Source organism: Vulpes vulpes, chromosome 13 (assembly GCF_048418805.1).
Source record: "Vulpes vulpes isolate BD-2025 chromosome 13, VulVul3, whole genome shotgun sequence".
NCBI lineage: Eukaryota > Metazoa > Chordata > Mammalia > Carnivora > Canidae > Vulpes > Vulpes vulpes.
In genome coordinates, this window is record NC_132792.1 from 129,663,507 (window position 1) to 129,684,788 (window position 21,282).

At 48.0% G+C, this 21,282-nt stretch overlaps 1 protein-coding gene and 2 non-coding genes across 4 annotated transcripts in view; 2 read left to right on the forward strand and 1 right to left on the reverse strand.

The window, feature by feature from the left end:
- Window positions 1-11,752, forward strand: part of RCSD1 (RCSD domain containing 1) — a 71,101-nt gene extending 59,349 nt beyond the window's left edge. For both annotated transcript variants that reach the window (XM_072732923.1, XM_072732922.1), the window contains 4 exons: window positions 1,819-2,022; window positions 4,279-4,974; window positions 9,970-11,018; window positions 11,063-11,752. In XM_072732923.1, the coding sequence (XP_072589024.1) occupies window positions 1,819-2,022; window positions 4,279-4,974; window positions 9,970-9,990 (921 nt within the window). In that variant the 3' untranslated portion in view covers window positions 9,991-11,018; window positions 11,063-11,752. The remainder of the gene's footprint in view (window positions 1-1,818; window positions 2,023-4,278; window positions 4,975-9,969; window positions 11,019-11,062) is intronic.
- A 6,526-nt stretch (window positions 11,753-18,278) lies between these two features.
- Window positions 18,279-18,350, forward strand: TRNAP-CGG (transfer RNA proline (anticodon CGG)). The gene has a single exon. It is a non-coding gene; the product is annotated as a tRNA-Pro (tRNA).
- Window positions 18,351-18,975: 625 nt separating this feature from the next.
- Window positions 18,976-19,047, reverse strand: TRNAP-AGG (transfer RNA proline (anticodon AGG)). Its single transcript has one exon. It is a non-coding gene; the product is annotated as a tRNA-Pro (tRNA).
- Between the last annotated feature and the right edge of the window lie 2,235 nt (window positions 19,048-21,282).

The window sequence follows — 21,282 nt, forward strand, 5'->3', positions numbered from 1 at the left end:
TCTCTGGGAAGCATAGCAACTGAGGACGAGGTTGTGTTCGCCAGTCATTCAATCTCATTAAGAATATCAGCAACAGGATGACAATTTGGCCAGATTCCATAGGGACTTTACTTTGTTGGGAAGGATGGGGGTGGGGGGAGGGGGCAAGAACTAAGAAATGCACCATCAGCTAGACTTTTCATCTAAATATTCTATTAGATGAGTTATGAAGTATGATTTTTCCTCACTGGAGTACTCCATAATTCAGAGTTCAGGTTTCCTGCTGGCTAGCGAGATGTCTTTTGTTTGCAAGCAGTCTTAGAGAGGGAACTTTCCACGCTTGGAACTGGGCAGGGAGGGAGACCTCCTTTATCACCCAGCCTAAGTATCCACTGCCCTGAAGCCCTGTGACCAAACCTGCCCCTGGTACTCATCACATGCTGCTCCTTAACATGGCTTGTGTTCACAGCATTGCCTTGTAACTTTCATATTTTTAATTCTTACCACAACTCAGTCTTGCCCATCTTCTAAGTTTTTTCTTAAAATCACAGGAGAAATACTGACACTTTTCTAAACATGAATAATGCTGTGTAGCCTGCAGGTCCTAAAGCACACGCAGGAGTTCCCCAAGACAACAGAGCCCCGCTGGAGAAAGGGAGCCCTGAGGGAGCTCTGGGAGGAGGGGGTGGGTGTGGGGTACGAGTGGGTGGTGGCTGGAGAGAGCGCCAGGGACTAGATCACAGAAGATTATTCAGGTCAGGCTCACTGGTTTGGACAAATAAAGAATCTGAGACTCAGAAAGGCTATTTATTGGACTCACTGAAGATCACACACCTATTAAGTGAAAGATCCAAGTCTTGCAGTTAGCTCTGTATGGAGAGCTTCCCTCTGCACCATCTGCCCCTCATGCCTTTACCTTCCCTGTGAGGGCCCTGCGGTCCCCAGGACTGGAGGACGTTTCTGTACACGGATTTGGTGACCAAGCAGGAGGAGTGCCCCCTAGATGGCGCTAAAGAGGACCCGTGCTGACTGCGTTCCACACAGCTCTTCTGCACCGTCTTCTCAGGGCCACCAGATGGACCTGCCCCCCACCCCCGCCTCCTCCCATACCCAATTTTTGGCTCCCTCAGACCTCAATTCGCTTTGGGTAATCTCTCCCCTTTGTGGCCTTCCGGATTCATTTGAATCTGGTTTCACCTGCCCCACAATGGCCCAGATGGAGCACACACTGGCATCTGTTCTGCTAACTCCCTCCAAGGGCTGCGCAGCCTACTGTGTACACCACTCTGGCCATCTACCAACTCGCCTTGAGAGACAAGCAGACCTGGCTTGAATCCCAGGGCAGGCTCCTTAGCTACTTTCCTGATGTGTGCAATGAGAACAAAAGGGAGCATATAGGGCTATTGTAGAGGGAAAAGCTGCACGTGCCAGCAAATAGTAGGCATCCGGTAAGCAGAGACTACTACTGGCTCAGCCGAGAAAGCTGATAAAGGGGCTGACTTGCTGTGAGACCCTGTGCCTGAGGTGCTGGCAGTTGCTATATCGGCCTCTGTCTATAAGCTGGGGCTGATCCAGGACATTTTTGTTGGCCCCAAATCAGTACTTTCTGGGCATTCTGGAATGCAGCCTGTGGTAAGTCAGGTAGCAGGAGATGGCTTGAGTATGCAGTGCTTCCTGGGGAAGGACATGCTATGACAATGGATGTTTGGTGAGGAAGTGGCACAAAGAGCCTCATGTTACCTAGCCCCAACCAGTTCCGGGCCACGTACCCAACAAGCTCAAGCGGGAACGCTCATCTTCTCCCACCCCTATCTGAAATGTCTCACTTTCTCTTGGCAGGCCAATTTAGCTTTTGATCCAGCGGCCCTGCTACCGGGGGCCTCCCCCAAGAGTCCTGGGCTTAAGGCTGTGGTGTCACCATTCCAGAGCCCACCTTCCACCCCCAGCAGCCCCGGTGTGCGGTCTCAGGCCGGGGAGCCAGAGGAGGTGCCAGTTAGCTTTGACCAGCCTCCTGAAGGGAGCCATCTGCCTTGTTACAATAAGGTAATGTCTGGGTTCAAAGCACTGTGGCATGTCTGTGGAGATGTAGGCTCTGGACAGTCCTCAATTATTTCTGCCATGATGTTGTCCTGGGGAAAGAAGGACATCTCTTCTTGCTAGTGATCTGTGACTGAGATGGCCCCTCTACCTGGCCTGCCCTCTCATCTCCTCTCCCAGGAGCTGTGCCACTCACCCAGAAGGCACACTTGGGAGATAGAGCGCTCTAGCCTTTGTGGAGAGAGGGCTGAGAATTCAGAACTGATCCCAGCTGCACACATCATTGTGTCAAAAGTTGAAAACAAAATCTAAAGCCCTGATCAGTGATTCACACAGAGGGTGGGCAGGGTCAGTAGGACTCCAAAACACGCTGTTCTGGCTTGATGTAAACACATCTAAGTGTCCCAGTATGGGCTCAACTCATTCTTACTGCAGCTTGCCCCGTTTAAAGAGGATCCGAACTGTTCCGTTTGAAAAAGATGTACATAGGGCCTGTTTCTTTCATCAGATCCTCGGCCCTGCTGTACACAGTAAGAATCAGAGGTACAATTGGATACAGCCCATGCAGGTGCTCAGCAAAGCTGGGCCAGAGCCAGGCAAGGGCCAACATAAAGGGATCTGATGCCGGGTAATGGCAAATGGAGAGAACTTTACAGGTATGGATGGAAAGGGGTGTCTTCTGAACCATTTCAGAAAATCCATGGGGAAAAAGGCCAAATGTGTAGAAACAGGAAGAACCCAAGGAAACAAACTGGTGCTAAGTCTTAAGCCTGCTGGCTGGGGATAGGGTGGAGACCCTCCAGCTCACGGTAAGCAGAGACGCCTGACAACTGAGAGGAACCCAGGCCAGAGCTTCCCCTTTTCACAAGGTGCTCGCTAGGGAGGTGGGGTCAGCAGGGAGGCGGGCCACCCAGTTGTAATAACCGGATGGAGGCTTTAGCCTTCTGAGGCCAGCGGGGTGCAGGCAAAATTATTCCTGAACCTTGCTGACTGCGGGGGCAGGGCCAGACCTTGATAGCCTGCAGGGCTGGCCGAACCATAGTCTCAGGAAAGAGCCCTTATATGGCAAGTATTCACTCAAAATTTCTGAGAAGGATCTAGGATCAACAAATACCAAAACGTAAGCCAATGGGAAAATCAGATTTACAAAAATAAGATTTGAGTCTTATGAAATAAGATTTTTATCTACATATATAATTTTAAAAGACACACCATTTGAATAAAGTAGAGAATCCAAATAAACCTCTCCACTGAACGTCTGGCAAAGTCCAGTGGGCCTAGATGAGGCCTGAGTGATCCTGAGATTCACACACTTACCAAACAGGAGATGATTTTCAGGCAGCTCTGCTGGAGGCTCCTAAAGCAAGGTTTCTGTTCATGGTGGACCTGAGCCCAGGAAAGTGAAGGCGTTTAGCTGCACAGCGTTCCCAGGATTACCCGGCTCTGGGGAGGGCTGGGAGGGCAGGCTGGGGAAGGGGACCAAGCCAGTTATTGGCTGTCCAGCTATGTGCCCATGAGGTCCCAGGCCATCTTCAGGCCCCTAATCCTCTTGTCTGTTGGGTTCACTTTTGTCAAAATATAATTTCCTAAATGTTAAAACATGACTCCTATGCAAAACAGAGAGACATTTTATGCAGTTTGTCAATTTGTGAAGAAACCTGTAAGATGGTAAACCTCATTCAAAGAACTGATTATTTATAGGCAACTGAAAAAAAACAAATGTTAGGGGCTCCTGGGTAGCTCAATTGGTTAAGCATCTACCTTCAGCTCAGGTCCTGATCCCCGGACTGTCAGTCGTGAGATTGAGCCCTGCAGGGGCTCCTTGCTCTGGGGCAGCAAGGTTCCCTTCCCCTCTGCCTGCAGGCCTCTCTGCTTATGCACTTGCGCTCTCTCTTTCTCTCTCTGTCAAATAAATAAAACTCTAAAAACACAAAACAAATGTTAGAATTAAATTGCTAAATTAGACACCACGCTGGTTAATGTCTTACAGGATAATAAAAGTGTAGGTTCTCTTTAGTGGATGGCAAGCATTTGCATCTTCAGGAGGCAAGGCAAAAAACGCACAGGTTACCCTTGTGATTTCACAGCCCTGGGGCTCTAGCCTAGGATACAAAGCACACAGGGGTCCCTTCTCATGGAAAATCAAATGACCCTTAAAGGCTGGCAGACAGCAGCCCTTCAGACTGACACTGAAAGACACGTAGTCCCCCTCTGGAACTCTTTCACAGGTTGTGGATAATATCCCTTACCTCGTTCTTCCAGGTTCGGACGAGAGGCTCGATAAAAAGGCGCCCTCCCTCCAGGCGATTCCGAAGGTCTCAGTCAGACTGTGGGGACCTGGGAGATTACAGGGCCCCCGAGTCATCCCAGGAGAATGGTGCCAAGGAAGAGAACGGGGATGAGGTGTTCTCGTCCAAGAGCAAGGCCCCGGGGTCCCCTGCACCCAGCCAGGGGCCGGTGGGAGAGGAAGCAGGGAGGCCGCCGGGGTCCCAGGAGAAGCCTCCTCTGAGGAGGACGTCCAGCAGAACAGAGAAGCAGGAGGAGACGGGCAAGGCCCAGGACGAAGCCCAGCATCGCCCGAAGGCCATGGGGGGCTCTGAAGAGGAGGCCGGCCCGCCTCCAGCTGCCAATGAGGCTGTCCCAGCAGCCCTTGCCTCCAGCCCAGAGGCAGCAAATGGGTGCGGGAGCCCCACAGAAGAAAATGCCCCGGGAGAAAAGACAGAAGAGTCTGCAGAAGCGAAGGAGGAGAGGGCAGGAAATGAAGAGGATGAGCCCAGACAAGGTAGCCAAGGCACAGAGGTGCTGGAGGAGGAAGCTGTGGGGGAGGCCCCACCAGGCCCCACTGGAAGAGTGGAGGGCCACGGCAGTCCTGAGCAGGGGAGAGGCCAGGAGAAGGATGAAGAGGGGGCCTGTCAGGAGCCAGGTGGCCACCCCCGTGATGCAGCCCCTAAGATGGAGGTAAGTGGCCTACACGGTCAGCTGAGGCAGGCAGGGCCGGAGTGGCATGTGCCTGCTCATCCTTCCTCACAAATTGGCTCTGGTGTGCAGGAACAAAGGCCCTGGCTTGAGACAGGCCGCTGTGGACAGTGAGGGACAGACAGACCATCCCTGTGCTGGCCTTCCCATGCACTCGGCGTCCTGGGGTACTCTGGGTGCATGTGGGTATCTGGCGCTCCTGAAGGCCCAGGAGGCAGGGCCCTGTACTCAGCTCAGAGATGGAGGGGGCACCTTGCCATCAACCCGGCCAGCAGGGGAGACCTGCAGCTCCTTAGGCATGCTAGAGAGGGCTGAGTGTGGCAGCAGCCAGGGCGTCCTCTGGGGGGAGCCCAGAGCACAAGCAAGGGAGACACAGTGAGCGTGGGTGTCTGTTTAGATCATCTACAGATTGCTATTATTCACCTCCTATGTTAGCTTGCGAGGGCTGCCAGAACAAATTACCACAGACTCGGTGGCTTAAAACCATAGAAATGTATTTTCTCACAATTCTGGAGGTCAGAACTCCAAAATCAAGGTGTTAGTAGGGTGGGTTCACTCTGGAGGGTCCCAGGGAAATCTGTCCCATGTCCGTCCCCAAGCTTCTGATGACTGCTGGCAACCTCTGGAATCCTTCCTGGCCTCTTCCGGCTTCTGGTGGTTGTGGGCAAACATTGGCCTTCCCTGGGTTGTAGACACAGCACTGTGATCTCTGCCTCTGTCTCCATATGGTCTTTCCCTGGCTCTGTGTGTCTCAAAATCCGCCCCCTTTCTCTCATGAGGATACCAGTCACTGGATGTAGGACCCACTCCAAATCCAGAATCATCTCATCTTGAGATCTTGACATTTGCAAAGATCCCAGCTCCAAGTAAGGCCACATTCACAGGTCCTGGGGGTTAGGATTGACAAATCTTTTGGGGGTATTCAACCCACTGTGCCTCCCCAGCCCCTGTCCCACTGCTTCCCCGTGCACTCCAAATAAAATCCAAATGCTTCACGAGGCCCAGAATGAGAGGCTGCTGCCCACTTGTCCCTGATCCCACCCTCCCCTCACTGTGCTTTAACCGTGCCTGTGATTATTTTGTTCTTCAAATATACCAAAATCAGTCCTTGCGCAGAGCTCTGCCCTGCTGTCCCCCATCTGGGACACTTCTCCTGATCTTCACATGGCCACTTCCTACACATCCTTCAGATGTCCCTTGGGCCTGTGTTGACGACTCGATTCCTCTCCTGCACTATTCTACTCTGCCATCATGGTACATATCACTATTTGACATGCTCTTATATATTTTATTTTATCATCTCTCTCTACTCTTTTTCCCTCACTGCATCCCCAACACCTATCACTGAACTTGGAGTATTGTTGTTCAACAAATATATATTTGTTGAGTGAATAAATGCATTTTTAATAGAAGAGAGAAAATTTCTTGAGCCATAGGAAATAATCTCTAATGATACAACTAGAGGTATAAGAAGGGCTGATGTGTTTAGGGGAGCTCGCTGAGCACCCTCACATTACTTCCACTTAAACTAGACTGGGGAGAAGAAAGTAGGAGTCCCAAAGACTCTTGAGGTATGAGTCTCCTCTGGTTGGGCTGCTGGGCAAAGATGCTTCACGTTTCTTCAGCGCCATCCATCCTAAATGAGTGATCTAATCCCGTCAGCCTGGAGATCTCCACCAGATGTCCAGAAGGCAAACACATGCCTCAAATCCTCACTTTTTTCAAGGATGAAGCCACTGAGTCCACGTCATCACCTACCAGTAGCTACATCTTATTTTCAGGCTAGGAGCTGCCTGTCTTGCCAGGAGAACTTCCCATCTCATTGGTGGCATCTTCTGGCCCTGACGGTTTAAAAAGTTGAAAGGCTGATTCAGTAAGGGGCCCCTGGGTGGTTCAGTGGTTGAGCATCTGCTTTTGGCTCAGGTTGTTATCCCAAGGTCCTGGGATCAAGTCCCCCATTGGGCTCCCTGCAGGGAACCTGCTTCTCCCTCTGCCTCAGTCTCTGTCTCTGTATCTCTCATGAATAAATAAATAAAATCTTTAAAAAACAAAAAAAAGGTAGCAACTTAAAAAATATAAAAACTTAAAAAAAAATTTTTAATTGAAAAAAAAAAGAGGGCAGCCCGGTTGGCTCAGAGGTTTAGCGCCGCCTTCAGTCCAGGGTGTGATCCTGGACACCCAGGATCGAATCCCATATTGGGTTCCCTGCATGGAGCCTGCTTCTCCCTCTGCCTGTGTCTCTGCCTCTCTCTCTCTCTCTCTCTCTCTGAGTGTCTCTCATGAATAAATAAATAAAATCTTTTTAAAAAAAATTTTAAAAAGAAAAAGAAATCCCTTTCTCCCACAGCTGATGAGATACCACCTTCTCTTGAGTCTCCTTCTGCCTTTGTCACTCCATTTACTTCCCCCTGCTGGTTACCTGGGCAGGTCCCTGCACCTCAGTTCTGGACCTTCTGTTCTCACTTCTCTTGGGACCACACTCCCCTGCTTTCCCTCTTCAGCATCCCTCTAGCTCTGGGCTGTCTCAACCCTGCGGGAGGGGTGGCGGGGACCTGGTCTGTGGCTGCCACTGCAGTGCTGTCCTGCACCTTCATGGCCCTCTTACCCGTGACCTACCGTGTCTTTCTGTATTAATCCACCGAGCGAAGCCCCTCTCCCTCCACCTTCTCTGCTAAGGTTCATGAGTGTCCTTGGTGAAATTCACAAAGCCATGCTGCCTGGATGAGCTGATTATGAACTCTTACCAACGGGGCTGAGCCACATCCATCTTCCCTGCTGCCTGGGCACCCTTTCCCTGCACATCTATCACCTGTTTTCACCCACGTCCCTCAGTTCCTCCTCCTTCATCCCCTCCTGCTCTGCAAATGACTTCATCTCCTATGTGACTGAAAGGAAGAGCAGCCAGGGTGCCACCAGCCTCATCCTCTCAAAGTATGAACCCGAGGACAGGTCCCTTCTTGACAGGACAAACCCCCATCTACTGTGATCTGGCTTCCCCCAACTACCATTTTCTGGACATTTTTACAGAACATTTATGGAAGTTGTCTGTGCATTTTAAGTGAGAGATTACACTAAGGATTTCCCATCCAACATGCACTCTTCCATGTTCTAGCTCCTCACTGGCTCACACCATTCTGCCTACAGACCTTGCTCAGTCCTCTCCAGGTGGGATGGAAAACCCCCAAGTCTGCCCCTCCCCCCCACACCCATCACTGTCTCCCTTTGTTTCTCCTTGCGATGCTCTTCACTATGCTTTGAGGCTCACAAGTGCCTCCCTGCTACCAAAGACTGAGCATCCTCGCCTTTGTGAGGGGCTGACATTGGCATCCCACCCCTGAAGCTACCTGCCACCCGTAGTTTCCATCTCGCGGCTGTCCAGGCAACTTCCCTCCCTCCCTGCCCCCTAGAGAATTGCTGCCACACTCTGACCTTGGCAGTCTCGCCTGGCCCCCACTGCCACGCTCCAGCCATCAGGTTTTGTAAATGATTCCTAAAGTTGCACCTCACCATCCACTGGATCACTCCTGACTGCTTAGCACCTGCCTGGCTCTAGTCCTGGCCACACACCAATGGCCCTCTGCACTTGGATGCCTGCCAGTCCCACAAATTCAAAATCAAACTCGTCCCACTTGCTCTGTTTCTTTACTTGTATTCATCTGAAACCCCACATTCCTTTGTTATCCTTACCCATCTCTGCTAATGAGATGCTCCTATTTCTTCTACTTCCCTGCCTCCTCAGCCCCCAGGTCTCAGTGCTGTTCCCAGGTAGAGCCTTTCACTCTCCCTCCTGTTCTGTCTCCCCTGCTGTGACCCCCTCCCATGGTATCTCTATAATCATGACTCACTCCTAATGGAATTCCTGGTCTCCAGACCCACCCTATACATAACACCAAATTCATCTTCCAGAAAATGACATCTCAGTGTGTGCTTTCCTACCCCTTTGACACTACTCCTTGGAAAATCGAGTTCATGGCTTCTTGGCCTTTTTGTTAAGATCAAGTCGAAAAAAAAATATCAAGTGGAAAATCGAGTTCACCCTCCTCCCCATGCAGAACTTCCCCCACCCTCTCCTTCTCCCCCATCTTGGGGCTCAAGACTCCAGCCAACACTCATTGTTTCACAAGAGGCAGCACATCTTCCCACCTTCCCACTATCCCCTCCACCAGAAATGCCTGCACCCCCAAGCAGGATCACACTCACTGCTGCCTGGAAATGGTCTCACCCCATCTCTGTCCTCCATAGGCCTTCCCCAACTGCCCCAATGAGAAACACCCACAGTGGCTCATGCACCTCCTCACCTTCAGTATAGTGCGTTTGGGTGGCCCACAGTACATGCCACCTGATGCTGTGGGTACATTGCTAAAGGTCCCTGTTTCCCAACCAGGGAACTCATGGGCCTAGTGCAGCCCCAGCCCAGAAGGGCTAAACGCCATTCAAGGGATGAATGTTGAATAAGTAGCTCTTTTTCTGTCCTTTTACTAAAGTACCCATCTTCTTTTTTTGATTATTTGTGTTCTTTTTCCACTTTCATGCTACTAAAGATTCTCGAGCAGCAGAACAGGAAGATGAAATTGAGTGGGAATGAATCAGTAGGTAAGAAGCTAGGGCACGGAGGACCTTGGAAGCCAGGCATCAAGGAATGGGCAATGCCATCTACCAGTTGATTGGCTCAAGCTCAATCTCTGGTCCCTGGTTTTAAATCCCAACTCCCTTACTACCTAGATTGGGGAAGTCACTTGACCTTTCTGTGCTTTAATTGCCCCACTTGCAGAACAGAACTAATAGAAGTACCTAACTCATCTTGCTTTTGTGAGGAATAAATGAGTTGATGCATGTGAAAAGCTACATCATTATTATTACCATCACCTCTACTAGTGTTACAGTCCTGGCTGGATCTGGCATCCCCAAGGAGATCTGCCGAGTGTCAGGATTCCATCACCCTCTTGCAAACTCATTCTTTTCCTTCTGTGTTCATAGGACCCCTGTCCAGGACACTAAAATGTGAAGAACTTGTTGTGCCTAGTGACAAGGCTGCTGGAGATATCACTTTAGAAGGCGCAGCAACAAGAGTAGCAGCAAACAAAGCCATCGCCAAAGCAGAATTCGTGGAGGGTATGGAGGCAGCCTGAAGACACCCACTGTGTTGTTTCCTGGTCTCCACACAGAATATTCCCTTGCTAACAAGGATCAGTCAGAGAACAGCAGCCTTTAATCAGCTTGAGTTTGTGTCACTTGATGGACTTGGTTTAAAAAAAAAAAAAACTTATTTAAAACAGTTTGCTGTGGTGACAGCTCCCAGGAATACTGGTCAACCTGGATCCTACCCACAACCACCTGTCCCTGCGGCTGAACTCGGAACTGGATTCTGATTTTGCTTCTCAAATTTTGTTTGTGTAAAGCAAGAGCCTCTTTAATGTTCTGAAGTTTTTATGATTCTCAGATGTAAGTAAAAACTAATTTCAGGGGGCTAGAAACAAAAGAAAATAGTGTTGCTGAAAATATAAATCCCGTAAGTTACAGAAGGCCTTAAATTGTATCAAGACCCTGAGACAACCTCTCAGCTTTGTCCAAATTTGAACTGTGCAGCCGATTTTTAAAACATTGGACTGGAAAAGATACTTATTGCAACATTAACAAATATGTATCTGTTCCAGCAATAGGAGCTTTCCCTGTTCAGGAGTTTTGTAGTCCATGGTACACCGGGAGGTGACAGGCTCAGCCCACACCCTCTTCCCAGGGAGGAGGTGGAGGCAGGGAGTGAGTCTCCCACAGAAGCAGATGTCAAGGTGTCATGGCTCTGCATGCTGCATGTCCTCATCCTGAAAGCAGAGCAAGGATACCTAAATAATGCCTGCTCTCTGACTTATCCTGGGAGGGTGAAATTTGCACTTCCAGAAGGAATTCCTTGAGCAGAGAGTAAGAGGTTTCTTGGGAGGTGCTTGAGAGCCTTGTGTTTTAAAAGGTACATAACAAAAAAAACATCCTTCCTAGGTTCCCTGGGAAGCTGCTCTTGAATCAAAGCCCAGGCTCCCTTTCTTTTTCTTTTTTTTCTTTTTTTTTTTTTTTCCAGGCTCCCTTTCAACTCTGAGGAGGGGGTTGGGTCTTCAGTCTGTTTTCTCACTCCAGAACCCCCACTCTCCATTCTCATTCCCCTCCTCCCGCTTTAAAGTTCTGTGTGGGAAGTGCCAGGGGCTTTGCAAGGAACCAGGGCCTGACTACCTATTCCTTGACTCATTTCCTCTTCCCTCTTGATGCAATGATGTTAATCCCAATGAATGTTGAATCTTTAGGGTTGGTTCTTATCCAGATCTGAATATTGCAGTGTCTCATTGTGCTGATGCGGCAGATGGAGCGGTTGTTTTTCTGGAGGTCTGTTAGACCACTTCCTACCGTGACTTCAGAAAATAGTCTCCCAGACAAAAAGGCCTTATGTCACTGCTGGTACCTCCATGTTCTCATCCCATTATGGTTTTCCTAAGTCCGGGATGGTGTTAATACTTGGGATATATTTTTGTCTTCAGAACTTTTTAAATACACGCATCTTCTAAAACCTGTAACTTAGTCAAGCCCAGTATTATTAAGTTTTATGTTTCAGCCGAATTTGGGAGATATGTGTGTTTCAGTTATTTTGAAGTCTATATAATGCATATCTATCTATCCATCCACCCATCCATCTACATCTATCCTTCATCTATCTGTCTATCAACGGTATCTATCGACGGAGATGTGTACCCCCTTAAACAATACATGATTTTATTTACATCTGTCTTTGGGTTGTTTATAAACACACACACACACACACACACACTTATTCAGGCCATAGTTTAGTGAATGTGTGCATGATTGTGAGCATATGTGACAGATAGGGGACATCTGCCACTTTACTTGAAAAGGAATGGAACAGAAAGCATGGGATGTAGATGTGAAGATAAAATCACTTTTTTAAAGCTTTTATTTATTTATTCATGAGAGACACACAGAGAGAGGCAGAGACACAGGCAGAGGGAGAAGCAGGCTCCCTGCGAGGAGCCCAACGCAGGACTTGATCCCAGGATCACACCCGAGCCAAAGGCAGATGTTCAACCACTGAGCCACCCAGGTGCCCCAATAAAATTACTTTTCGTCTGGAGGCGTGACACCTTACAGTAGCAGATTGGTAAAGAGCAATAGAAAATGCCAAAAATGTGATGCTAATGGAGCAGGTGTAATGGGTCAAAATAGTTTCTCATCTGCCCAATACCCTAGTAGTCACACTATTGGGTCTATTTTGTGAAAAAAAAAAAAAAAAACAACAGAGGTCCTGTTCTCAGGGGTTGCTGTGAGTGATGGGGGCTCCTGGCAGGGAATTCATGAAGAGCCAGGACTGTTCTGGCTCCTGCTACAGTCCAGTTTATCACTCTCCTTTCCTGAAGCAACCGTGATTATGCATTGCATTTGCAAATCTGGGATTTCAAGATTGGGGATCAAAGAAATCCATTTGTGTCTTAGGCAGCACGAAGTCATCACCATGCCAAGAAGACCTTTCATTCAGGCCTCCCTAATAGGCTTGAAAGAAAGCACAGATCCTTCATAGCTACAAGGCTAAAGAGAAGAGTCAAAGTCATTCCTCCTTTATCTATGTCATCCGGCTTGAATTTCAAACTGTATCTTTCCTTTCTCCAGAAAGGGAGCTAGGAAAAACAAAAAACAAAAAACAAAAACCTGGGTACTTTGAAGGGAAAAGCCAGTATTTAGTAGGTGCCTATTATACTGCTTCAGCTGCCTTTAGAGCCAGGTAGCCTGATGATCACAGGAAGCCCAGGGGCTTCAGAATCCACTCTCCTCACCAGAACACTGAGCTCACCCAGAACAAAGCTCAGTTTGCCATACCTGTTTGGGCCTGTGACCGGTCAACTGACACACAATAAATATATGTCCAATAAAGGGATAAATAGTGGACAGCAACCAGTTCATCATCTTCTCTTGATCAGATACTCTTGGGAGTGTAACAGTTTAACACAGTGAATGAGGATTTTTAGTTGCTGATGAAAGAAACCCAACTCCACCTGGCTGATGAAAAACAGAAAACTATCTATCTATGAGTATCTTTCTCTTTCTCCCTATAAACTAAATAATATAAATTAAAAATCCATGAATAGACCTAAATATAACACTCAAGCAATGCGAAAAACCTCTCCTTGCTCTTTAGTCTCTGCTTTCCTCTGTGTTGGCCATATTCCCAAGCAAACTCTTCACAGCCTGCAAACCCAATGGAAAGAGCTTATTCTTTTCCAACCACTGGGAAAAAGTCCTGCAAAGGCTTTCTGTAGACCCTGTGTGGATCACCTGTTCATACCTGAACCAGTGCTTATGACCAAGGAGTTGCGGGGATCAGATTGGCCAGTCCTGGGTCATGTGACCTCCAGAGCAGGGCTCTCCGGGTAAGCCAATCCTGTACAATCTGCAAGGACTGAATGGGAACAATGGGTGTCAAATAGGGTACTGTTACCAAATGAAACTATGCTGGGTAGGCAAAAAACAAAACACTGTTAACAGATGTGTCCGACAGGGTAAGCCCAGACACACCAAACTACTATTCCATTGCTTACTAAAACATTACATTTTGTTTGAACCCCTCTAATCAACTTGTGCTCTATGGACCAGGTAAAAATAGTATGAACAGAATGCTTCTATTTGATATATGATCAGGTGATTTCTGAAGATACCAAGAGCACAGAGACAATGCAAGCGCTACTCAAATAAAGTAGAATTTGTTTTCATAAGCCACCCATGAATATCAGTCTCATGATTTCATGTATACAGGGCTTGTCCAGAGCTAACCTGGAGCTCCACGAGGGTATAGTTGATGTTTTCATTGTCTGTACCGTTCTTCATTATGCACAGTGCCCCATGCATTATAGGTGCTCCATAAATATTTGTTAAGTAATGAATGATTAAATTGATTTCAGAGGTGGAATAGATTATTTTCAATATTGATCACTGCCTAACACCTCCCTCATCTGATACCAAATGCCTGAAAAGTCATAATTAGCAACTATTTCCACTGGCTTCGGTCTTCTTTCCCAATCAAAATGCATGTCCTGAGAGAAGCAATATTTTAAGTTTCCTTGATCATCACATCTTGGGTTGAGTTGATTCTTGAAATACTTCCCAGAGGCATTGAAAAAAGAAGAGCAAAGTATACAAGTCTAAAGGGCAGGAGACACCATTTTCTGATTTCCCAGCCTTGCTTGGGGGTAACTAGACTCCCACTCAGCCCAGTGATGTCCTGACCAGAGTGGGGATGGTTGCTGAGAAGAGTTTTATTCCAGCTCTGCCCTCAAATCCCAGGAGAGCTGTGAGAATTCCGGAGAGGCTCCACTGTGGTCAAATGGGGCAGGAAACTGTGGTTCTTTGAGACTCCATGGAGGGGGAAGAGACAATGTGTATGATTTATGCTTCTCAGTGAAAAGGGAGCCATGAGGGTAAAACTATCTCCCTAAAAAACTAGAGCATAAAGACTTCTTACTCCTCCTAATCCTGGAAAGTTGTGGGCTTCTCCATGGGAGCCACAACACGCTGGTCCTGGCACTGCCAGGGAGGTGCTAATAGGGAAACAGGATGCAGAAGGAAGGGGTCGAAATAAGCAAGAGTGCCCGTTGGCACATTTCTGTGAGTAATGACGCTGGCCCCTCGGGGTGTAGTTTTACATAAAAATTTGAGAAAATTATTTGAATTTAGGCAAACCTGTAATGTCAGTTATTACACTTCTCAACTGCTTCCTTTTAAGAGAATGAGTGCACTGGATTGCACTTTAGTCAGCATTCAAAAACAAGACTCTAGAATGATTATATATGGTTGGTACTCAAAAAAAAAAAAAAAAAAAAAAGGTAAGAACTTCAATACCAGTCACTACAGTTGGGCTGTCGAAGGAACCCACAGGTGCAGGATGCTGCAGGCACTTCCCCATCATGGCTGTACTTGTCCCCTCAAGAGTGACCATAACAGCTTTACTGATGGCCTCTGGAAGCAGCTGGGCTGAAAAGGCAAAAGGGCCTGCTTTGTATTGCCTCTGATTCTGTGTCTCTTTTCTTCTACCAAGCACAAAGAAACACAGGATTCTTAAAGTGTGATTTAAAGATGTTAATTATCTTTATTTTTTCTTCTCCTTTTTTTTTAAGATTTTATTTATTTATTCAGGAGAGACACAGAGAGAGGCAGAGATATAGGCACAGGGAGAAGCAGGCTCCTCACAGGGAGCCCGATGTGGGACTCAATCCCCAGACTCAGATTCACGCCTTGAGCCAAAGGCAGACACCCAACCACTGAGCCACCCAGGCATCCCTAGATTTTCTTCTTATAAAAGCAATACATCTGTATTTTACAAAATTTGTGGAGGAAAAGAAAATCAAGTACAAAAATATTTATAATTCCACTACCTAGAAATAGCTGGTATTAAAATTTTGTGGATTTTTTTTCTAGGTTGTTTTTTTTTTAGTTTTTTAATCTGTATATATATTTTTGTTTTAATTCTTGCTTGTTACAAAATTATACTCTCACTGCATGTACTTGTGCATCTTTCTTTTTTGTAACAAACTACCATGAGCCTGTCTTCATAAATAATCACGCTTCTGATCATGAAAACTACACACGTTTGTCCTATGTAGCCAATAACAGCCAGAACAAGACCAAGTCTGGATAAAACAGAAGGACAATAAGATCCCCTGGTGGAAATGGTGTTCTAGCAGAAAGTAGTTCTTGGGATGCCTGGGTGGTTCAGTGGTTGAGCATCTGCCTTCAGCTCAGGGCGTGATCTCTGGGTCCTGGGATCTAGTTCAGCATCAGGCTCCCTGCTTGGAGCCTGCTTCTCCCTCTGCCTGTGTCTCTGCCTCTCTCTCTGTCTCTCATGAATAAATAAATAAAATCTAAAAAAAAAAAAAAAAAAAAAAGGAAGTGGTTCTTTTCACAATCTCGGCCTTGGACTTCTATCACCTTAGGACTTCAGGCACTCTCAAAACTTAAATCAAGAGAAAACTTTTGAATCAAAAAAGAAAGGGCTGATGCTGCTGCAAAGATTCATTTCTGATGATTCAGGGGCTGCAAAATTCAGAGGAAGGCATGAGACAGACCTCAGAAAAAGAAATCATTGAGGGAAACCACGTAGAAATGTTTTTAGTAAAAAGTAGCTGAAGCTATTACAGGACATTCATCAACTGGAGTCTGGAAAAAGACACAAATTTTCAATCAGATTCAAGTTTCTGTTTGGATCAGGACATGGCTTGCGGTGGTGAAGCAAATCTGCCAGTTCTGACAACTGGGGTGGCCTGAAAGTCAGTTAGCGCCTAACTTCATGAGCAGCAAATGAGGCCCGACACACAGCCCTGAGTCTAGTCTTGTGTGCCAAGTCAGCAGGAAGGGTTCTCTGAATGGTGACCCATGCGATTAAATTGTATTCTCACTTCCAAAAGACCAATAACCGTATCATGTCAGAACAAAGTCTGCACCACTTAGGTCTAGGTTGAGTCTGAATGCAGTAGCATGCAAACATCAGTATAAAATAGGAACTAGAGTGATTGTTAAAGCCATTTACAGTTTCAAGGCATCAACCCTGGCATCATCCCAGAGTGATTCTAATCATCTCCTAATGCACCTACTCTAATTTCGTCATCCTCCTCTCATACATCTGACCCAAGTCAAAATTATCTTCCGTCATACTTTTAACATTACCACCATTCTCCAAAGCATTGATGCCACCAGATCCATTTAATAAAATTAAAATATTAAGGCATGGATTGAAATGTTGGACAGCACTTATGTAGCTTACAGGAAAATAAGAATACTGTGCTGTTGTACTGTCTTGGTGGAACAGGATGGTCCTCACAAACAACTTGAGGAGAAAGCAGGCATGGGAAATTTAATAACATCCCTGCGAGTGTCACCCGCAGGGGTGAGAAGCCTCCAGCCTTGTCATCTCTGGGGGCATCAGGGCGAGTGAGGGGGTGGGCACCGGTGAGCCTGTGGTCTCAAGCAGAGGGCAAAGCCCGTTGCTCAGGACTGTGCTGAGAGCTCCTCCCGCCCCCACGCCCACCCCGGAACCCACTGCATCCCCAACCTAGTCTCTCAAACTACAAAAGGGTGAGTTCAAAGCAATATTTAGCTCAGAAACTTTGGTCCAGTAGAAGGAAGAAAAGTGGTCTCAGGCAAGGAGAAGGTGTCTCTAAAAGTCTGACGTGCAACCAAAGCAAATAGAGGGATTAACCCACTCCAGGGAGCAGCAGGGCTCCGGGATCTCTACGAGTCTGGATTTCGTTTTTCAGGCTTTGTTCTTTGATCTGAGGCGTTTTCACTTGTATGCCCTCCGCCCCTCCCGCCCAGGGCGTGAGCTCGGTCCCGACCTTGCCCTTCCGTCACTGCGAGAGACCCCAGGAGCCTGCGAGCTTCAGGAGGAAGGGGGCGGGGCAGAGCACAAAGCTAGTGCAAGCGGGGGGCTCCCAAGAGCTGAGGGGGCAAGAACAGGGACCCCTGGACGCTGGGAGGGCTGACAGCGACCGGGCTAGAGCTTCTACCCACCCCGACTGAAAAGAAGCTCGGGGTCGGGCTGCGGACACCAGGCCCTGGAGCCCTGGAGGAGGCGGGGCGGGGCGGGGCGAAGCAGAGGGGGCGGGGCTAAGCAGGGGGCGGGGCTAAGCCGAGGGGCGGGGCGAGGCGGAGGCGCAGAGGGAGGCCCCTGCAGCCGCTGCGCGGGGCACACGCACCGGGACCCTCCCTGCTCCGGCAGCCGCGGGGCCCCCGGTCGCCCCCGCCCCGCCCCACTCGCCGCCCCTTCCGAAGTCTTCCTCGCGCGTGCCCCCAAGCGAGCTACCTGACGTGTGGGACCTGCGCTCCCTCCGCGAAGGGAGGCCGGTAGCTCCTAGGGTGCGACGTCAGGAATATCCAATGAGCTCCGTACCCGGGCGGACGATCCCATAACGAATGTTGGGAAAGGTCGCTCTTACCCCGCGTCTGGGGGTGCTTCCGCCCGCCCCACCCGCCGTCAGCCGCGGCTCCCGGCCGAGGGCGCGCACCGGGGCTGAGCGCAGCCGGACGGGGCCCCTCGCTCCCAGCGAGCCCCGGGCGCGGCGCGGGCTGGTCCGACTCCGACCGGCCCCGTCCCCCGGGATGCGCGGCGAGAGGGCTCCGGGGCCCACGCCTGGTTGTGTGCGCGGTCCAGGCGGCGGGAGAAGGGTCCCCGGTCGGGTCGGGCGAGGAGCGCGGCGTGAGGCGGGGCGAGGCTGAAGGGAGGCGCCGGGAGCCGCTCTGCCGAGAGTGGCTCGTTGGTCTAGGGGTATGATTCTCGCTTCGGGTGCGAGAGGTCCCGGGTTCAAATCCCGGACGAGCCCAGGCTTTTCTTTCTCTCCACACCTTAAATTTATTTTTTCGCCCCCACACAGCCCATTTAGGGTTTCTATGACACTAACCACTCTGGTGCCTTGAGCTTGAATGTTGATTCCCCTAATTTTAGAGCGAGCAATCCAAATGGGACCATTTCGGACCGTTCGGCCTCTGTGCGCCAGAGAGCAGGGCCGGAGAACCGCTGCACGCTTAAAGCACAGGCGCTGGGGACCGAGAGGAGCCTCGTGCGGAGTCCTGCCCCGTCGCACCCCGCAGGTGGGCAGGGTGCCGGCGCCCAGAGTCGGGGCCCGGGGGCGCGCGGGCCCCTGCCGACGCCCAGCCCCGGCCTGCGGCGGGACGTGCGCGGAAAGCGGGGGGAGGTAAACCACACCTGCGGGCGACCGAGAACGGAACGCTGCGTCCCTTGCACACGCGCGCGACTCCGGAACTAGCAGTGGTGGGGACCGCATTGCCAGAGTATCACAAACTTTCTACGCTTTCACGTTGTCTTCTAATGGCATTTGGGCGTACAGTGCTCAAAAGTTCGACTTTGTGTTTTGCATGGACACATATTTAGTACGTATTCAAAATTTAATTCTTTCAGAAGTCTTTAATTCGTCAAGGGGAAAAAGAGGGCTCGTCCGGGATTTGAACCCGGGACCTCTCGCACCCTAAGCGAGAATCATACCCCTAGACCAACGAGCCGGCGTGATTCAGTTCTCCCTGCCATGCTAAAGGAAGGTGATCAACTTAGTCTGGCGCCCCCAAGTGGCTATTCATATACTGTGTTTATGTCCACTTATTTTTGTCTTCTATATTGGCTTTCTGTTTCCTTTCTCTTTTTTACATTTTACCTTTACGAATCTGATACAGAAAAAAATAACTATCTCATTACCAGTGTAATATATTTACCCTTTATTTCAAAAGCCCTAATTCAGTTTACATTCATGGCTAATAAATTGCAGGATGTCTGTGCTAATGTCCCTGTGGCAGGTAAATTCCAGACTCTCTCCCTTATTGAGTTCTGGACGTTGCATTTCCCAAAAAGAGTAAAATTTTTTGTTTCTTGTCTATACTTTTTATCTTAGTGCTCAAGGCCCCACTTTTCCAGCCTGTGAATTCCCATCTTTGTGTTTTTACTCAAACTCTTCAGCTGGAAAATCTCTTTTCCTCTGGGATGAATCCCAAATTCTAACCTTCCCAGAGAAAGATCCTTTAACATATTAAATTTTTTTTGTGATATATAATTGGTGTGCGGTCTTATTTCCTCTAATCATAATTTATTGGAGGACAAGACACCAACATGAACCCTGCCAATCTGTATAATTGGCAACTAAACGTATAATTCATTATGATTGGTGTCCAATTGTCCCAATATCTTTACTGCACAGCTTGTTTACTATATTTTACGTTCTTAAATACTTGGTATTTAAGTTTATGCTAATAAAGCTGGCCCTCAGTAAATGACTGCAATTAATTTCGAGTTCCTTAACAATACAAATTTTGGTACTTGGACAGTTAGTTAAGTGTGAACTCTCACAAACAACTAACCAGATCAGCATCAACAAATAGAGGGGTGGCTAATCCTAAATAGACTTACTTACTTATTTTGCTTCATATCAGTTTATTAATTCATCTGATTGCTCATTCATTAAACAAACTTCAGAAGCACTATGTACCGGTCACTGAATTGTCAACTTCCCTCCTATGGTTTGACACTAGCAAATTATAGTTTTGGAGCTCTCACATTCTCCACCCTTCTGTTTTATTTGAAACCGTCCTGACTTGAGTGTTGAGTTCTTCTTAGGGCTCAAGGCAAGGAGAAAAGAATACCCTTTAAAATGTTAATTAGTTCTAGATGCCAGCTCACTTTATTCATCAAAACTGAACTGGAAAAAATGTGCCCTGGACACAAGAAGTTTATATTTCTCAGGAGAATGAGGAAACTAAGAAATATAACTTGTAAGTTAAAATAATTGTAACCACTTCGTATTTCTGAAAACCTTACCTTCTACAGTTACTAAGAGGTCTCTATGCTCTCCTTTCCCTCTTGACTTTACTATAGTTATTATCATTTTTAGGGCTTTTTTTTTTTCTCCTACTGCTCTCTAGTGATTGAAAAATAGTTTGTCTATTACTCTTCAGGCTCCATTAGAGTATCTCATTTGCCTCTCACAAAACTCCGGATATCAATTGCCTAACTCATGGTGAGAAACATCTCTCTGCCAGTAAAGGAATGCCTGTGACCCTCTCCAGGGCAAATCCTTCCTGTGGTACGCAGATAGTTGCAGCATGTAAGGAGACAGAGGAACTCAAAGAACATTTTATCCCATTCACAGTGAATGAAGAAGACTGGTGACATCTACTTTTACTGACCCCATTATTCGTGTTCCCACAACTTGGTGCCCGGAAACAGCAGAAACACTAGAATTCTAATTTTCAAATTTTCAGTATTTTCTGGCAAAAATGCAACCTTTCTCCTGATTTCAGCCATTCTGTCAATAGAAATGTTAATGAAATTGGGGTTCCTGGGTGGCTCAGTCAGTTCAGCGATCTGCCTTATGCTAGGGTCACGGTCCCAGCATCCTGGGATCTAGCCCCAAACAGGGCTCCCTCCTCAGTGGGGGGTTTGTTTCTCCCTCTCCCTCTGCCTCTCCCCACCTTGTGCTCTCTCACTTGTCTTCTCTCTCAATAAGTAAATTAAAAAAAAAAAATTTTTTTTTTAAAGAATGTTACTGAAATTGATTTAACTTCAGGAAAACTTTTTCATGGTGGCCTGGAATTCATCTTCGACTCTGTCTAATATTTATTCATTAATAGTCAAATTCTCAGTGTTCCAGGAACTTCTTGCAATTGCTACCCACAGATCACAGCGTTCCAATTCCTGCGGCCACAGATCTTAGAAGACAAGGAGGAAAGGAATGCCAGTGAGAATACAGG